Raw genomic sequence first — 17,550 nt, 5'->3', positions numbered from 1 at the left:
AACGGGCGACGCCACCACCATCATCACGCTTCACTGTGGGGGTGGCACTGTCTAAGTAACGGGCGGGGCCACCACCATCATCACGCTTCACTGTGGGGGTGGCACTGTCTAAGTAACGGGCGACGCCACCACCATCATCACGCTTCACTGTGGGGGTGGCACTGTCCAGGTAACGGGCGGGGCCACCACCATCATCATTACGCTTCACTGTGGGGGTGGCACTGTCCAGGTAACGGGCGTGGCCACCACCATCATCATTACGCTTCACTGTGGGGGTGGCACTGTCCAGGTAACGGGCGTGGCCACCACCATCATCACGCTTCACTGTGGGGGTGGCACTGTCCAGGTGACGGGCGGGGCCACCACCATCATCACGCTTCACTGTGGGGGTGGCACTGTCCAGGTAACGGGCGGGGCCACCACCATCATCATCACGCTTCACTGTGGGGGTGGCACTGTCCAGGTAACGGGCGTGGCTACCACCATCATCACGCTTCACTGTGGGGGTGGCACTGTCCAGGTAACGGGCGGGGCCACCACCATCATCACGCTTCACTGTGGGGGTGGCACTGTCCAGGTAATGGGCGTGGCCACCATCATCATCATGCTTCACTGTGGGGCTGGCACTGTCCAGGTAACGGGCGGGGCCACCACCATCATCACGCTTCACTGTGGGGCTGGCACTGTCCAGGTAACGGGCGGGGCCACCACCATCATCACGCTTCACTGTGGGGCTGGCACTGTCCAGGTAACGGGCGGGGCCACCACCATCATCACGCTTCACTGTGGGGGTGGCACTGTCCAGGTAATGTTTAATTTGTTCATAAATTTGTTAAGCATTCAAAAAACCTTTTTTCGCATCGTCGTTATGGGGAATCGTTTGTGGAATTTTGTGGTAATTAATGAATTTGATCAATTTTTGGAATAAGGCAAAACAAAACGTGGAAAAAGAAGTCTAAAAACGTTGAAAAATCATGACACATTTTTATCAAGAACACATTTCCCTCTCATCTTCTAATGTTATAAAAAATCTGCACAAAATACTTTTAACTCTATTTTAAAACATACTTAAACATAAAAGTACTCAAAAAGTGTTACATAAGTAGATTTAAATTCCCAATAAATGGTTAAGGCTCAACGCAACACGGACTATGACTCGAGAAGTAAAAGTACACGTGTATTTATGTAACAAAGTACTACTCACCTTCCTGGTAAAACACAAAAAAACACACGTCTCCATTTATTATTAACCAAATCGATTTATTGATGCTGGAAACAATCCCTTCGCTCAGACACGCGCGCACACACACACCCAACATTTAAATACAGAACGCGGTGATTGGGCAGAGCTCACGTGGCGGCACATGCTCTATATCATAAAACCAGATATTTACAAGAAAATATTCTAAAAAACAAAACGGTAGTAAAAGGACGAAATTGACAACAACAGCTCCTGATCCCGAAACTAATCCAGCGACGCTTCAGAACTCCGCCCGGGACGTGACAAAAATGTTCCCACGTTTTCCAAAAAAATAATAATGAAGAAATAAAAAACGTAGGAACACAAAACAAAAATAAAGGGTAGATTTGGCCAACACGACGTAGCATCAAATGAAGAGTTATCACTACATTGGTATGGCAGTAACACTGAGTACTTGTATTTACAGAGAAGAGTGCGGGTGACCGAAAACATCTTGCCTCGCTGAGCCTATGGGGCACTGACAACAGAATAAGGCACGATAATACTTGGACCGTTTGGATTTTTGCCATGGAGAAAAATCTTTAGAATATCTATGGACGTGCAGCTGGCTTTCCGTGTAAACATCGTACGGTTTTATATTTGGGTTTGTAGAATTTTTAGAATATCCCGGACAAACTTCCCTTTTTTTTTTTTTTAATTCGTGACGCGGTCGGATGTCGCCCGAAACGTGGCGTACGGGTCTGTGCAAACGTTCAGGTCGGGCGCGCTACGAGAAAAACGTAAATGAAAGAGTTGAATGTTGTTGAGTTTTGACGTTTAAGAGTGTCAAAATTGTAATTAATGCCGTATCGACTTCAATACATGATTTTTGGCGCTAGGTATTTATCGCTTTAAAACTAGCGGTGAAATTATTGTTTTTTTTTAAATCACATTTGAGCTGTAGCCGGTCGAAAAAATAACTTCTGACTCATTATAGACAATAACCAATAACTTTCTGCATTTAATTCTGCCATTTATTTATTCATTTTTTTGACTTTTAAAAAGTATTGCGCATTTTTTAAAAGTTGTTTTGCGGCTTATAAAGCTTCAAGTCCATAATTTCCGTTGCGTAAAGTCGTAAATATTGTCGATTGTTGTCGTTTTTGCACGCGCAACTAAAAGTTTTCCCAATTTGAGGGAAAATTGATTTTTCAAAAAATTTAAGTGCAATTTTCTTTGTCCTCTGCCAATTAGTCAGAAATAAGAAAGTAGAACGGAACAGAAAAGTTGGTACCACTTAATATGAGCAACTACACCTTCAATAGCATGAATAAAGCATGAACAAAGGCTTATTCCTGGTTAATTAAGACAGATTTAGCAGTTACTAAAGGGTTTTTTGGAGTTATTAATTAAGTAAATACTGAGCCAATCTTGAAAAACTGGAAACATTTGTTCAAGTTTTTGTACGAAAAGTGTAGTCGATTATAAAATGTTACCAAACGTTCATATCAGTGATTTTAAAAAGACTTTATTTCAAAACATCTTTTTAATTTAATCAGTGGATTCTAAAACTTTTACACAGCTTCGTAAACACTTCACCATTTTCGTCTCGAATACCTCCAGATCTGGACATTCGACGGACAAAAAAGGTACATTTTCAAACGCGGACACGCCCACTTTTCGCCCGCAGCAGCGACTCCTCGAAATTCTTAAAACTTTCCTAGAAAAAGATTCAGTTGTTTCATCTTGACTCATCCAAGAGTCATTGTCAATCTGGGAATTTAAACCGGGAACTCCGATATTTATCCTATTCTGTGGTAAGCCCCGCCCACAGAGTTCCCGGTCTAAATTCACAGATTGACAATGACTCTTGGATGAGTCCAGATGAAACGACTGAATCTTTCCCCACACTGGACCCTGCTGGACGAATGAGGAATTACACCGACACATTATTAAAACCTTGCTAAAAACGTCGGCGCGTCGCTTTTCACCAAACGCTCTGGGTCGGCGTGAACTGGCGCGCCCGGCGAAAACGTTTGCACACCGTAACGTCCGAACCGTCATCCCGTTCGAAAGGAGTGAAGGTCGGTTTTTTTGGGGGCGGCGGCCTCGACAAGTGCTTCCGGTTACGACTTCCCGCCGCCGATTCCAAGTGAACGCTACGAACTTTTTATACAATCACGAAAGTTGAGACAAACTATACGGGGGAAACGCCGGGCGTCGACTCGAGCGATATTGCCTTTGGGTGCGGCCGCCGCTTTCTCCCCGCCCCCCTCGCCCCTCCGAGGAAACGCGGCTTTAAAAAGAGAGCAAGAGACGAAAAAAACACACGCCGACGCCCGTTGATTCCCGCGGCGGCTAAAAAAAGAGCTAAAGATTGACCCCGCCCACTCGACGAACAAGCCGTGATTATCAAAGCGGTAATCTTGAGCCTGAAAAAACGTTGAATTATACAAAGCGAGAGGGAAACGGAAAACAAAAAACAAACAAAAAATGGCACGGCGTCTTTTCAGTGTCCGTTAAAATGTTCAAAAAGACGTGGGGAGGACATCGTGGGGGGGACATCGCACGAGGCGGTCGGGAGGTTTTGGACACTTTTCGTGGGGGAGGGGCTCGTCCCGGCCGCTCGTCGTGAGACTTTGGTCGAATAGTTCCCGACGTGTTGATTGGGTATTTTTCAGTCGTGTTTTAGATGGTCCTTGATGTCCTCCTCGTCCGTGTACTCCGACGGCTCGTCCCCGGGCTTCAGCAACCGCCCCACGTAGTCGTACTTTTCTGAAACCAGACGAGGGGGAAAAAAGTCATCGCCGGGGGTTGGATTCTGTCAGAAGTCGCGTCATGTCGTCGAGTCATTGTAAATAAATAAATAAATAAACAAACAAACAAAATGAGCCAGAATCAGTTTAAACTAAGATATTAAACATTTGTAATATTTGTCTCGATTTATTCTTTGTTTGATTTGACTAATACATGAATGTATTTGTTTTAATATAACCGAGACAATTGTGACAGAAATATTAAAATAAGTTGAATAAAATAAGTAAATAGTAAATAAAATGGCTAAAATAAGTTAAGTAAATAAAATAAAAGTTCAAATAATTAGTAAATGTAATAAGTTAAAGTAATAAAATATAAATAAAACAAGTTAAATATAGTTAAATAAGTAAATAAAATAAGTAAATTAGTTAAATAAAATAAATAAAAGTAAAATAAATAAAATGAAGACATATCTCATCATTTCCATATCATGCAGCACTAATTTCAACCATAACTGAAACGGAGCAACAACAAAAACGGCCTCGGCTGGTGTTTCAGTCCCGTTTATGGCGCCTGGATGAATAATAAATAATAATAAAATAACTCTTTTGTGGGACAGACCCAGAGCTCGCTCTATAATCACAAAAACATTCCTGCCACAAGAGGAACTGAAGAAGCAACTTGAGTGCAAAACGGCTTCACTCTTTTGCACAACCGGTACTTTACTCAAGCACATTTTACAGGGAATTTCTACTTTCAAAATAATTACTTTCTTAAAAAAGGATATTTTTTTAAGGAATACTTAAGTACTCAATGAACACAATTATATTTCAGATTTGACTAAACATTTGCCCATTTGTCCCCAGTTTATAATTGTGTATAACCACTTCCTTGTTGGACACAGGTAGAGGTGGTTCCACAGCTGTTACCATAGCAACCAGACTGTAAACAAGAGCCAAACTCCACATAAAAGACACAACAGTTCTGATCTGACACAATAACACCATAAAACACCTTTATTTAGTCCAACCATGGTTTAAACTGTCTGTGTCGCACGCTGATGACATCACAGAGGGATTCAGCTCCACTTCCTGTCACTTTAAACTCTTATTTTTTGACACTTAACAGAAGTAAAACTGTGATAAATATTTAAAAACAGGTTCTACTCCGACAAACTAAGTCAGAATTAGAAAAACAACAAAACCTTTAAATGGACTTTAATTAGATTTTACTTTCACTCTAGTACTTTTTTGCTCCTGTATCTGTACTTTTACTTTACACATTATTCACCCGCCTCCATCAGTCTCACATTTTAGGACAGTGGAAAATGTCTTTGACCTTTATGATCCGATAAGAATAATCAGATTTGCGAGGCCCAAACAGACCGATTGAATCAACAGCTCGAGTTCCCTTAAATTGACCGCTCTGAACTCCATCGTCCAGCGCCGCTCGTTACGCGTTCACTCGCTCGTAACGCCGTTTGCATCGACCCGTTTCCACGACGGCAGAGCGAGCCGTGATCCGACTGGGGCTCGTTTGTGGGCGTTTCCCTTTCCAGAGCGAGTATTTCGGTCTCGATAAATACGGGAACGACCGGCCACGTGATGTTCCGAGCGACTACGCCATCGGGTCAGACATGTCTCACGTGTCGGTCAGACGCGAAACGCTGCGGTCGCATTCGCCGTTTAGCGCCGGTTTGGATTCGTGGCTAAACTTAACCGCGCGTCGAATGGATAAAACGTGGAGTGAAAAGGATCAAATGCGATGCACTCTGCTGTAGATGGAGAATATTGCAAAGTTCTGTTTTGTAGAAATGATAAATCAGAATATCGAGTGGAATATGGAGTTAAAACGATAAAAATTGACCTAAAACAAGAGAATAAAGTCACATTTCTGCAGTTTGTGGGAGAATAAAGTCACGTTTCTGCAGTTTGTGGGAGAATAAAGTCATGTTTCTGCAGTTTGTGGGAGAATAAAGTCACGTTTCTGCAGTTTGTGGGAGAATAAAGTCATGTTTCTGCAGTTTGTGGGAGAATAAAGTCACGTTTCTGCAGTTTGTGAGAGAATAAAGTCATGTTTCTGCAGTTTGTGAGAGAATAAAGTCACGTTTCTGCAGTTTGTGAGAGAATAAAGTCACATTTCTGCAGTTTGTGGGAGAATAAAGTCACGTTTCTGCAGTTTGTGAGAGAATAAAGTCACGTTTCTGCAGTTTGTGAGAGAATAAAGTCACGTTTCTGCAGTTTGTGAGAGAATAAAGTCATGTTTCTGCAGTTTGTGGGAGAATAAAGTCACGTTTCTGCAGTTTGTGAGAGAATAAAGTCATGTTTCTGCAGTTTGTGAGAGAATAAAGTCATGTTTCTGCAGTTTGTGAGAGAATAAAGTCACGTTTCTGCAGTTTGTGGGAGAATAAAGTCATATTTCTGCAGTTTGTGAGAGAATAAAGTCATATTTCTGCAGTTTGTGAGAGAATAAAGTCATGTTTCTGCAGTTTGTGAGAGAATAAAGTCATGTTTCTGCAGTTTGTGAGAGAATAAAGTCATGTTTCTGCAGTTTGTGAGAGAATAAAGTCACATTTCTGCAGTTTGTGAGAGAATAAAGTCACATTTCTGCAGTTTGTGAGAGAATAAAGTCATGTTTCTGCAGTTTGTGAGAGAATAAAGTCACATTTCTGCAGTTTGTGGGAGAATAAAGTCATGTTTCTGCAGTTTGTGAGAGAATAAAGTCATGTTTCTGCAGTTTGTGAGAGAATAAAGTCACGTTTCTGCAGTTTGTGAGAGAATAAAGTCACATTTCTGCAGTTTGTGAGAGAATAAAGTCATGTTTCTGCAGTTTGTGAGAGAATAAAGTCATGTTTCTGCAGTTTGTGAGAGAATAAAGTCACGTTTCTGCAGTTTGTGAGAGAATAAAGTCACATTTCTGCAGTTTGTGGGAGAATAAAGTCATATTTCTGCAGTTTGTGAGAGAATAAAGTCACGTTTCTGCAGTTTGTGAGAGAATAAAGTCATGTTTCTGCAGTTTGTGAGAGAATAAAGTCACGTTTCTGCAGTTTGTGAGAGAATAAAGTCATGTTTCTGCAGTTTGTGAGAGAATAAAGTCATGTTTCTGCAGTTTGTGAGAGAATAAAGTCACGTTTCTGCAGTTTGTGGGAGAATAAAGTCACATTTCTGCAGTTTGTGGGAGAATAAAGTCACGTTTCTGCAGTTTGTGAGAGAATAAAGTCACGTTTCTGCAGTTTGTGAGAGAATAAAGTCACGTTTCTGCAGTTTGTGAGAGAATAAAGTCACGTTTCTGCAGTTTGTGAGAGAATAAAGTCACATTTCTGCAGTTTGTGGGAGAATAAAGTCATGTTTCTGCAGTTTGTGAGAGAATAAAGTCACGTTTCTGCAGTTTGTGAGAGAATAAAGTCACGTTTCTGCAGTTTGTGGGAGAATAAAGTCACGTTTCTGCAGTTTGTGAGAGAATAAAGTCACGTTTCTGCAGTTTGTGAGAGAATAAAGTCACGTTTCTGCAGTTTGTGAGAGAATAAAGTCACGTTTCTGCAGTTTGTGAGAGAATAAAGTCACGTTTCTGCAGTTTGTGGGAGAATAAAGTCACGTTTCTGCAGTTTGTGAGAGAATAAAGTCATGTTTCTGCAGTTTGTGAGAGAATAAAGTCACGTTTCTGCAGTTTGTGAGAGAATAAAGTCATATTTCTGCAGTTTGTGAGAGAATAAAGTCATGTTTCTGCAGTTTGTGAGAGAATAAAGTCATGTTTCTGCAGTTTGTGAGAGAATAAAGTCATGTTTCTGCAGTTTGTGAGAGAATAAAGTCACGTTTCTGCAGTTTGTGAGAGAATAAAGTCATGTTTCTGCAGTTTGTGAGAGAATAAAGTCATGTTTCTGCAGTTTGTGAGAGAATAAAGTCATGTTTCTGCAGTTTGTGGGAGAATAAAGTCATGTTTCTGCAGTTTGTGGGAGAATAAAGTCATGTTTCTGCAGTTTGTGAGAGAATAAAGTCATGTTTCTGCAGTTTGTGAGAGAATAAAGTCATGTTTCTGCAGTTTGTGAGAGAATAAAGTCATGTTTCTGCAGTTTGTGAGAGAATAAAGTCACGTTTCTGCAGTTTGTGAGAGAATAAAGTCACATTTCTGCAGTTTGTGGGAGAATAAAGTCACGTTTCTGCAGTTTGTGGGAGAATAAAGTCACGTTTCTGCAGTTTGTGAGAGAATAAAGTCATATTTCTGCAGTTTGTGGGAGAATAAAGTCACGTTTCTGCAGTTTGTGAGAGAATAAAGTCATGTTTCTGCAGTTTGTGGGAGAATAAAGTCACGTTTCTGCAGTTTGTGGGAGAATAAAGTCATATTTCTGCAGTTTGTGAGAGAATAAAGTCATGTTTCTGCAGTTTGTGAGAGAATAAAGTCATGTTTCTGCAGTTTGTGGGAGAATAAAGTCATGTTTCTGCAGTTTGTGGGAGAATAAAGTCATGTTTCTGCAGTTTGTGAGAGAATAAAGTCATGTTTCTGCAGTTTGTGAGAGAATAAAGTCATGTTTCTGCAGTTTGTGAGAGAATAAAGTCACGTTTCTGCAGTTTGTGAGAGAATAAAGTCACGTTTCTGCAGTTTGTGGGAGAATAAAGTCACGTTTCTGCAGTTTGTGGGAGAATAAAGTCATGTTTCTGCAGTTTGTGAGAGAATAAAGTCACGTTTCTGCAGTTTGTGAGAGAATAAAGTCACGTTTCTGCAGTTTGTGAGAGAATAAAGTCATGTTTCTGCAGTTTGTGAGAGAATAAAGTCACGTTTCTGCAGTTTGTGGGAGAATAAAGTCATATTTCTGCAGTTTGTGGGAGAATAAAGTCATGTTTCTGCAGTTTGTGAGAGAATAAAGTCATGTTTCTGCAGTTTGTGGGAGAATAAAGTCATATTTCTGCAGTTTGTGAGAGAATAAAGTCATATTTCTGCAGTTTGTGGGAGAATAAAGTCACATTTCTGCAGTTTGTGAGAGAATAAAGTCACGTTTCTGCAGTTTGTGGGAGAATAAAGTCATATTTCTGCAGTTTGTGGGAGAATAAAGTCACGTTTCTGCAGTTTGTGGGAGAATAAAGTCATATTTCTGCAGTTTGTGGGAGAATAAAGTCACATTTCTGCAGTTTGTGGTTCATTTTGTAGCGTGTTCATGTTTTTGTGCTCAACTTGAAGACATTTACAGCCACATTTTTGCTTCTATACATCTTCTAACTGTATGATAGGTTTGTATTGTATCGTCTCAAATAAATGGAATATTGAATAGATTGGGTACAAGTTATTTCAGTTATATTAAAACTAAATAAACAACAGTAATAATGATTTAAGGCTAATTTAGACGGGTGTTATCGCAATCATTTAATAAATCTTTGACTCAATAATTAAGTTATATTTATGAAAAAAGCAAAACATCGACAAACCCAGTCTGATGTAGAACTTAAGATGAAGAAACAATTTAAACATCTGCAGTTTTTCATCTGAAAACACATAAAAACAGAACAAAACTGTACATCACTGTCTTCTGAGCATCGCGATCTTTAACTCGTTGCGATATCGATACTACACACGATACGCAGCGCTTTTACACATCGATACCGATCCGATACCTCGATCCGCGGTGGCATCGTGACCCGTGGAACCGAAGCGGCCCGGGTCAAAGTTCAGGGACTAAACCCGCTCAGTACAGAGACACGTTGCCACGAGAACCTCTTTTCTCTCCGAGCTAAACATATGAAACTCACAAATACTATCTAATCTTCAATAAATAAAAGATGGAACAATATATTTTGGGGTTTAAAAGTCATCGTGTGTACATTGTATTGCCAGGTTTGAGTACATTTCTTGCAATGCGAGCTGAAGATCGGTCGAACGTGTAACTTCTGTGCCCGATTATTATGATTATTCTGTTATTTACTTGATATTGTCCACGCCTTTTAACAATATAGTTCATTTATAAAAGGTTTTAGCAGCGTTTTCCTGCTTAAACTGCCGCGTCAGCAGTGAAACATCAAACACCAGACGATCGACCTCAGAAGAAGCTGAATCCTCGTTTCTGACCCGCCACATTTGAATATGATGACTCTTTTACCCATGAACTGCATCTCCCACTCGCGCACGCTCTCCATCTGGACCGCCGTGAGGTCGGAGAGGTCGTCGTACTCGTCCCGCAGGGCGTCTTTCTCCAGGCAGAAGGTGGCCAGGCCCCGGGAGGCGTCGCGCCCGGCGAAGATCCCGTACGGGCCGTCTGCAACAGAGAAGCCGGGGAAACAAGGTGAACGCTCGCTCTCCTCGTCCATCGCTCGGCCCTGGCCCCGCCCCATTGTGACCTCTGCGTCTCTGAAGAGAGCGTGTGTGACTCTGAGGGCGTGTTAAAGGCCACGGATGTCATCGAGACTCTGCGCGGCGTCGGTGTTTGTGGAAGCGGTGCACCAGGACGCTCTGCTGTTTGAGACAAATCCGTTTACCGTATTTTCAGGACAATAAGTGGCACCTTTTTCACATCATAGTTATATTTCGGAGCGACTTGTATGTGATATTATTTGTTATTTTCACACTTGCAACAGCATTTCATACTCCAGTGCGACTTGTATATGTTTTTTTCTTCTCTATAATGCGTTTTTGGTGCAATTTATAGTCCGGAAAATATGGTAAGTTTTCCTCCCTTGAGTTAATCAGCATTTAGTATAGTATTCAGTATAGTATTGTGTCGTTTTAGACCACGTTTAGCCTCTTTAGTGCTGACGTCGTCCCGTTTTACATCTGGACGTCGTCTTTAGGTGGTGAAAAACTGTTAAAAGTAAAAAATAAGACTGAAACCAAAGCTCGTTTAAGTATTCTGCAATTTCTTCTGTTTGAGCTTTTTAACATACATTAGACCAAAAAAAAGGTTGAACTACGGCACCTGAAGTCTATTATTGATGAGAATATGACAAAATAATGCCACCGTCTTTTCTTTCGGCCATGTCGGAGCAGGTTTGCCCGACTTTGCACTTGTCTAATATTAAAAATGCTGCAGATGTGTGTGCGTTTCATCTTCCTCTCACTGCACAACATTTGTCTTTTCAAACAAATGAGTAAAAACACAAATGTAAAGAGCAATTTGGCTGAAAACGTAGCTGCAGATGAACACGTTCAGTCATCACTTTTGGACTTTGAACTCGACAGAACGAGTTCAAAGTCCACGACGTCCCAAATTCTAAGTCGTTTTCTTCTTCTTGTCGATTTGTTCTGAGCCGGTTTCAAGTCCCTAAAAGCGTGCGGTTGCCGTGAGGACGAGCGTCTGAGAAACACGTGAACGGCGGCCGCCTGGAGGGGAAAACGAGTTTAAACGCGAACGACCGCGTCCAAGTATCTGTCGAGGGCGCGCGTGAAATATGAAGATATATGAACGGCCGGCGGTTTACAGAGACATTCAGTCGGGATGTTACCAAAACAAAAGGCTGCTGCGAGTGTGAAAAGGGAAATAATGTCAAAATATAACACGTAAATCCGTCTGAAACTCTATTCAAGCCCTTGACAAACGTGTTCTGAGACGCACGGGATTCTTACGTTCGTTTTGCAGTTTGTGTTTCGGTCGTTATGTCTCAAATGTCTGCGTAATTAAAGAATAAAGAGTGTAACTTTACGGTATTTGTGCGCGTCGGGTTTAGGAACACGAGAAGAACAAATCCACCGAGGAAACGATAGAACAAGTAAAGTTCTACTGCACGTTTTGGGCCGTTTCGTGCTCTGTGAAGTAAAACACTTTTATATTTCGCATTTCTCACGTCGTTTTCGTAGTTCAACCATGTTTAATTTAACTTCCTGGTTAGATGCGAGAGACCAAAATAAAAGCATGTGACGACGCTTTTATTTTGTTGAATGACGGTTTCAATTGTCAGAAAATTTTACGATTAATCAAACAAATAGACTTAAATGAATCATTGTAGTCATACGTTTCTCACGGTAATCCTTCTCTAAAGACTCTAAAACTCATGAGAATTTTGTTTATAACGACTGTGACATTAACATAAGTCAAAAGAGAATAAAACATTTCTGACTGAACTCGATCTAGAAGCCTTGAGTCAGCACATTTCAACCTTTATTTCTTCTCAAATGGATTTAAAATGTCTCCACGTGCTCTAATCTACTAAAATAATCCTTCTTTGCAGCTTTATCGTTTACGTAAATGACATATACTGCAGGATTTCTTCTCAGAACTCGGCGCTTCTTGCCACTTTTGACATCGGTCCTTCACAAACTGACGAACAAAGCGACAGTTGGAAAACCACGACGACGCGCCGTAAACAGGTCACACGGCTGAAGAAAGCGTGTGGTCGTTACTCACGGCATTCCCCCATTCGTCCGCCTCAACGACCCGCTAAAGAAGATTATAACCGTTAAACTAAAAATAGTAAAGTCGTGTCAGCGTTTTCTGCACGTTCCGATTCGTCCAGGCCGGGGACCAGCACCAACAACACAAACTTTACCTTCTTACACGGCCACAAAAATAACAATATCGCCATTATTTTTTTTATCATATTTTGTTTCTTTAGGCGATGAGCAGAGGATATGACGTGGATCCAACAGTTAAACGCGTCTTAACGTGTTTGCCCAGGTTAAAATTGTGAAATTACTGATATTTCTGCACTTTTTTGGGTCATTTTACAGGTTTTACTCCTTTTAAACCATCACATTTCCTTTTTAAATCGACTTCTTTAGTTATGTGAAGGATATACCCCGTCGATTTTCAAATTTAGCACGTCTTTGTCATGTCTTTGGACGATATGCAAAATTTTAACGCTAATTATATCGTTTATAGTACAAAAAATGCCACAAAAAGTGATGTTTCAAACTGTCAAATGAGGTCACGGTGATATTTCTTCACTTTTGAGATTCATTTTGCTAACATTTGTCTGTAATTACGCCTCGACTGAGGCATGTTTGACACATTTCTGTCGCATTAGCACAATTTCGTTGGAATATCGATATTGGGAAACTGCACTTTCGCCATCAGGACGTGCAGGTCCAGACGTCAGCCAAACTGTCAAAAACATGACGCTTCTGGAGCCGGAGGCGACGAGCGACTTTAAAGAAATCGAATTCAGCTGCGGGAGAAAAGACGGCACACTATGGTCTGATCCTGAGGGAAAACAGACGACGACATCAGGGCGAGAGAGAGACCGAGAGAGGGAGAGACACAGGGCGAGAGAGAGAGAAAGAAAGAAGAGTGATATACGAGCAGCGATGAAGTCACTCTGAATAATTATAGTTTATCACAGAGTTAAAGGGTGACTCAGCCAAGTCTCACACCGAGAGGAGAGACCGGGCGCGTTCAGAAAAGAGAGAGACCGGGCGCGTTCGGAAAAGAGAGAGACCGGGCTCGTTCACAGAGGAGAGACAGGGCTCGTTTAGAGAGGAGAGACAGGGCTCGTTTAGAGAGGAGAGACAGGGCTCGTTTAGAGAGGAGAGACAGGGCTCGTTTAGAGAGGAGAGACAGGGCTCGTTCAGAGAGGAGAGACCGGGCTCGTTCAGAGAGGAGAGAGACAGGGAGCGTTCGGAGAGGAGAGAGAGCGGGCGAGAAGAGAGACCGGGCGTATTCGGAGAGACCCGGCAATCCGAGAGGGAATTAAAAACGTGTATATGCGTTTTAATCTTGTAGTTTAGAGCGCCCCCTACAGGTCGGACGACTCGTTGAACAAAAACGCAGTTGAGATAAATATAGTTTAATGTTACTGAAAAATTACAAAAAATATACACAGAATAGCACATTCTTTAGGTTTAGAATTTCACTTCCTGTTTGGAATTGATTACATCACAAAAGGAAATTACCCAGCAAAGACTGGGCCAAAACTCATCGAATGTCACAATTTATTTGACAAATAAAAATATATGTGAGGAATTTTATTTTGTTGAATTAATGTTTAGAGCGTCAAAAAGTTCTTTGTCTAAATTCTGCATAAACTTTGCCTGGAAGGAGTGTCCCTGGTGTGATGTCACTTCCTGTCATTTTCTACACATTTCTCATAGTTTTCTCCACAAATACCTGCTCGACTGGTGTAAAACTTTGATATATGTACAACAGGTATAAATACACCCATAAAAAAATCCCAATTAGACAATAGTAAAAACCTGTCAGAGGCACTTTAAACCAGACGCCGTTTTGGCATTTTGAGCGACGACGGTGCAGAAAATCCCGACGACGTGTGAGATTCCGACGCGGGGCCGGTTGCACGCGCAGAGTTGACATCGTTGGGCGGGTTCGTTTCCTCCGCAGAACGCCGAGCTCGAGTTTGTAACCGCAGAAAATCTCATTTGCAAAACCATTTCACTAAACGACTCTCTGAAACGCCACAGAACCGTAGTATTCCGGCGATGCAAATACTGCGGTTTCCACTGCGAAAACGGGGACCGCAGTTGGGAAAACGGGTCAGAAATTGTACTCGAGTAAAAGTACAAAGCGAGGAACCGAGAAATTACTCAAAGAATTTGGGGAACGTCTAACCGTCTTAACGCAACATGTTTTCTAATTTGAAACTGGTGTAACTTTGAACGACAAACCGTTCAGTATTTTCACTTTTAATCACGTTAAAGACCGTTAATGCACAATATATTATGTAAAGTACAACTATGGAGTCGAGAACTAGCTTTGAAGTACAATTGCTTCAAAGTAAATGAAAGTGCTACCCACATACTAAGTTATACTACTTCTAGAAGCTTTTATCTTTAGTAGTCGACGAGTCAAACGAGTATTTCTATTGCGCATTTAGGTTTTTTAAGTGCATTAACAACCAAATAAATGTTGAAACATGTTGATTGAAGGCTTCTTTTATTCCCGTATAAAGTATTTACTTGTTTTTTGTATATTTTAATTCATCATTGTCACAGTCTGTGTGATAAAAACGACTTTTGTTTATGGTTTGTTTTGGTTTCTTTACTCTAGATAACGATTACGAATACGTTTTATGGATAAATGATTGAACTAAACCTGGGCTGTAGCAGTAAAAACAACTTCCCTTAGTCCAGTGCGACATAAAACACTTTGTACTTTGAGCTAAAGCTATAAAAAAATACTTTGTGTTGAATTGACGCTGCGTGCAAAAGGAACACACGGAGAACACGTTTACGTCCCGCAGCCTGAAGCTAACCACGTAAACAAACGACAGAACTTCAACCGGAAACGGAGACGTGCTCATTCTTGCACACTTTGCGCCGCTGTGATGTTTAAAGAACGTTAATACGTGACGAAATGTGGGTCATTCCCACGCGGCTGGCTCCACGGACGAGCTCAAACACTGTCAACAAGCAGCGCGAGCAGACGGCGTGCTAACGTGCTAATGCTAACAGCTGTGTGCTACTAAAGCCGCTGCAAAACGACATTAAACACGTTTCCCGCACAATAACTCACTATAACATAAAAGTGAAAATGTGTGCGTTTAATCACGCGCGGTTTAATTGTAAAAACGCGCAAACAATCGCGTGCTCCGCCGCGGTACAGACGGCTAGCCTCATTCAAAACAAAAGCAGCGGTGGCTAATGCTAAGCTAACGTCACCGGTTTGCGCCCAAAAATGTTGCCCGGGACAACGCGCCTCGCCCGGGCAGAGGCTCTCCCCCGCCGCGGCGCCCGCTTCCCCGCGCTCCGATACTCACCTTTACCGTAAAACGTCTTCCCGCTGGTCACGTCGAACACCTTCATGTTGACGGCCATGAGGATGCGCGGGTTCTGCAGGCCGTCGTACTCCCGCAGCTGCTCCAGCGTGAAGTCCCGGCGCCGCATCTTGGGCAGCGCCGCGGCCTCGTCCGCCTGGGCCGCGCCTGGACTCAGCAGCCGCCTCCCGTAGCGCCTGTAGAGCAGCACGCACGCCGCCACGACGAGCGCCACGACGCCGAGGTTGAGCAGCACGGCGCCGAGTCCCAGCCCGCCGTCCGCCGCCTCCTCCCCCGCGGGTCCGCTGGAAGTGTCCCCATCGTCCGCCATGCTCTTCGGATCGCAGCGCTGCCCCCGGGCGCGTTCACGGCGCGGCCACAGCAGCAGGAGAGTCCGCGGTTCTGCCGCGCGTGTGTCGGGAGCTGCACGTCGTCGTCTGCCGCGCGGTGGGCGTGTCCCCCCGGTGTGTGTGTGCGCGTGTTTCCGCGCGAGGGGGGCGGTTCTCAAGGCGCGGGGCCGGGGGCAAAGGGCGGGTCACGGCGGCGGCGCGCGCGGTGTGTGTCGGGTCACGGAGATAAAAGGTGTGACGTTTGAACGCGACGCGGCGGAAGCTTTTAACGCGCCGTCATCAGAAAGTTCAAACAAACCCGGACCAAAACACACTTTTAATTATTAACAGAATAAATCTCTATATAAATAATGATTAAAAGTGTGGATTTGCAGGGTCCAAATGTATCTCTTCTTCAATGGATGAAAAATCTAAAAAAAAAGTGTCCTAAAATTGTGATAAAATATTGACATGAAAAACCTTTAAAATCAGTAAAACCTTTAGTGGATAAACATGCGTCATCGCTCTAAATTGTGAGTTAAAGTGCATTATAAAAGAATAGGTAGAATAAACTTCGTAAAAATTCTAAAAATGTCACAATCACAATTTTAGACTTTCCGATTATATTGTGCCCGATATAATCACGTTTATCGATTAAAGGTTGAATGGATGATTTTTTTTTACCCAATTCTGAGTCTTATTTCCTCGTGGCGTAGACGGCCGATAAGTCCTGCCACGTTTCAATCATAAAACGCACCTACTGCTCACCAGCAGCCGCGTGCGGCTCATCCCCATGAGAGCAGCACATTTCCGCGTGTCTAAGCGCATTGATCTATTATAATATAGTTCCCTCAGTGTACGGGACAAAATGAAGACGGAGAAAGACTGTTCGAGCTGACTCAGAAGAGGAAATCTACGGAAGACGAGAGATGCGATGTGATCCGTCGCGCTAATAAACAAACGCACGTGTGTGTTGTATCAGTCCACACGGGGGCGTGGCATGTGCACTTCCACCTGAGTTCTCAAATCGCCGAAAAATCGTCCATTGCGCCTTTAACCTGATGATCGTGACGTCCCTAATGACAGCAACGCTTGGCTGAATCTGGCACCAGCAGGAGGCCGGTCCATGTTTAGTCCTGACTCTGGCACCAGTAGGAGGCTGGTCCATGTTTAGTCCTGACTCTGGCACCAGTAGGAGGCCGGTCCATGTTTAGTCCTGACTCTGGGCACCAGCAGGAGGCCGGTCCATGTTTAGTCCTGACTCTGGGCACCAGCAAGAGGCCGGTCCATGTTTAGTCCTGACTCTGGCACCAGCAGGAGGCCGGTCCATGTTTAGTCCTGACTCTGGGCACCAGCAAGAGGCCGGTCCATGTTTAGTCCTGACTCTGGCACCAGCAAGAGGCCGGTCCATGTTTAGTCCTGACTCTGGCACCAGCAGGAGGCCGGTCCATGTTTAGTCCTGACTCTGGCACCAGCAGGAGGCCGGTCCATGTTTAGTCCTGACTCTGGCACCAGCAGGAGGCTGGTCCATGTTTAGTCTTGACTCTGGCACCAGCAGGAGGCTGGTCCATGTTTAGTCCCGACTCTGGCACCAGCAGGAGGCCGGTCCATGTTTAGTCCCGACTCTGGGCACCAGCAAGAGGCCGGTCCATGTTTAGTC

At 43.1% G+C, this 17,550-nt stretch overlaps 1 protein-coding gene across 1 annotated transcript; it reads right to left on the bottom strand.

Annotated features, from left to right (window-relative positions):
* Window positions 1-1,239: 1,239 nt before the first annotated feature.
* Window positions 1,240-15,960, bottom strand: pgrmc2 (progesterone receptor membrane component 2). The gene is made up of 3 exons (XM_072457705.1): window positions 15,565-15,960; window positions 10,023-10,178; window positions 1,240-3,955 (listed from the first exon to the last, which is right to left on the bottom strand). The coding sequence occupies exons 1-3, from the start codon at window positions 15,890-15,892 to the stop codon at window positions 3,858-3,860; spliced, it is 582 nt and encodes a 193-aa protein (XP_072313806.1). The 5' UTR covers window positions 15,893-15,960; the 3' UTR covers window positions 1,240-3,857.
* Between the last annotated feature and the right edge of the window lie 1,590 nt (window positions 15,961-17,550).

Source organism: Eucyclogobius newberryi, unplaced genomic scaffold (assembly GCF_026437365.1).
Source record: "Eucyclogobius newberryi isolate DKJ021-1_F unplaced genomic scaffold, fEucNew1.0.hap1 SCAF_21, whole genome shotgun sequence".
NCBI classification, from domain to species: Eukaryota; Metazoa; Chordata; class Actinopteri; order Gobiiformes; family Gobiidae; genus Eucyclogobius; species Eucyclogobius newberryi.
This window is presented reverse-complemented; position numbering and strand designations above follow the sequence as displayed.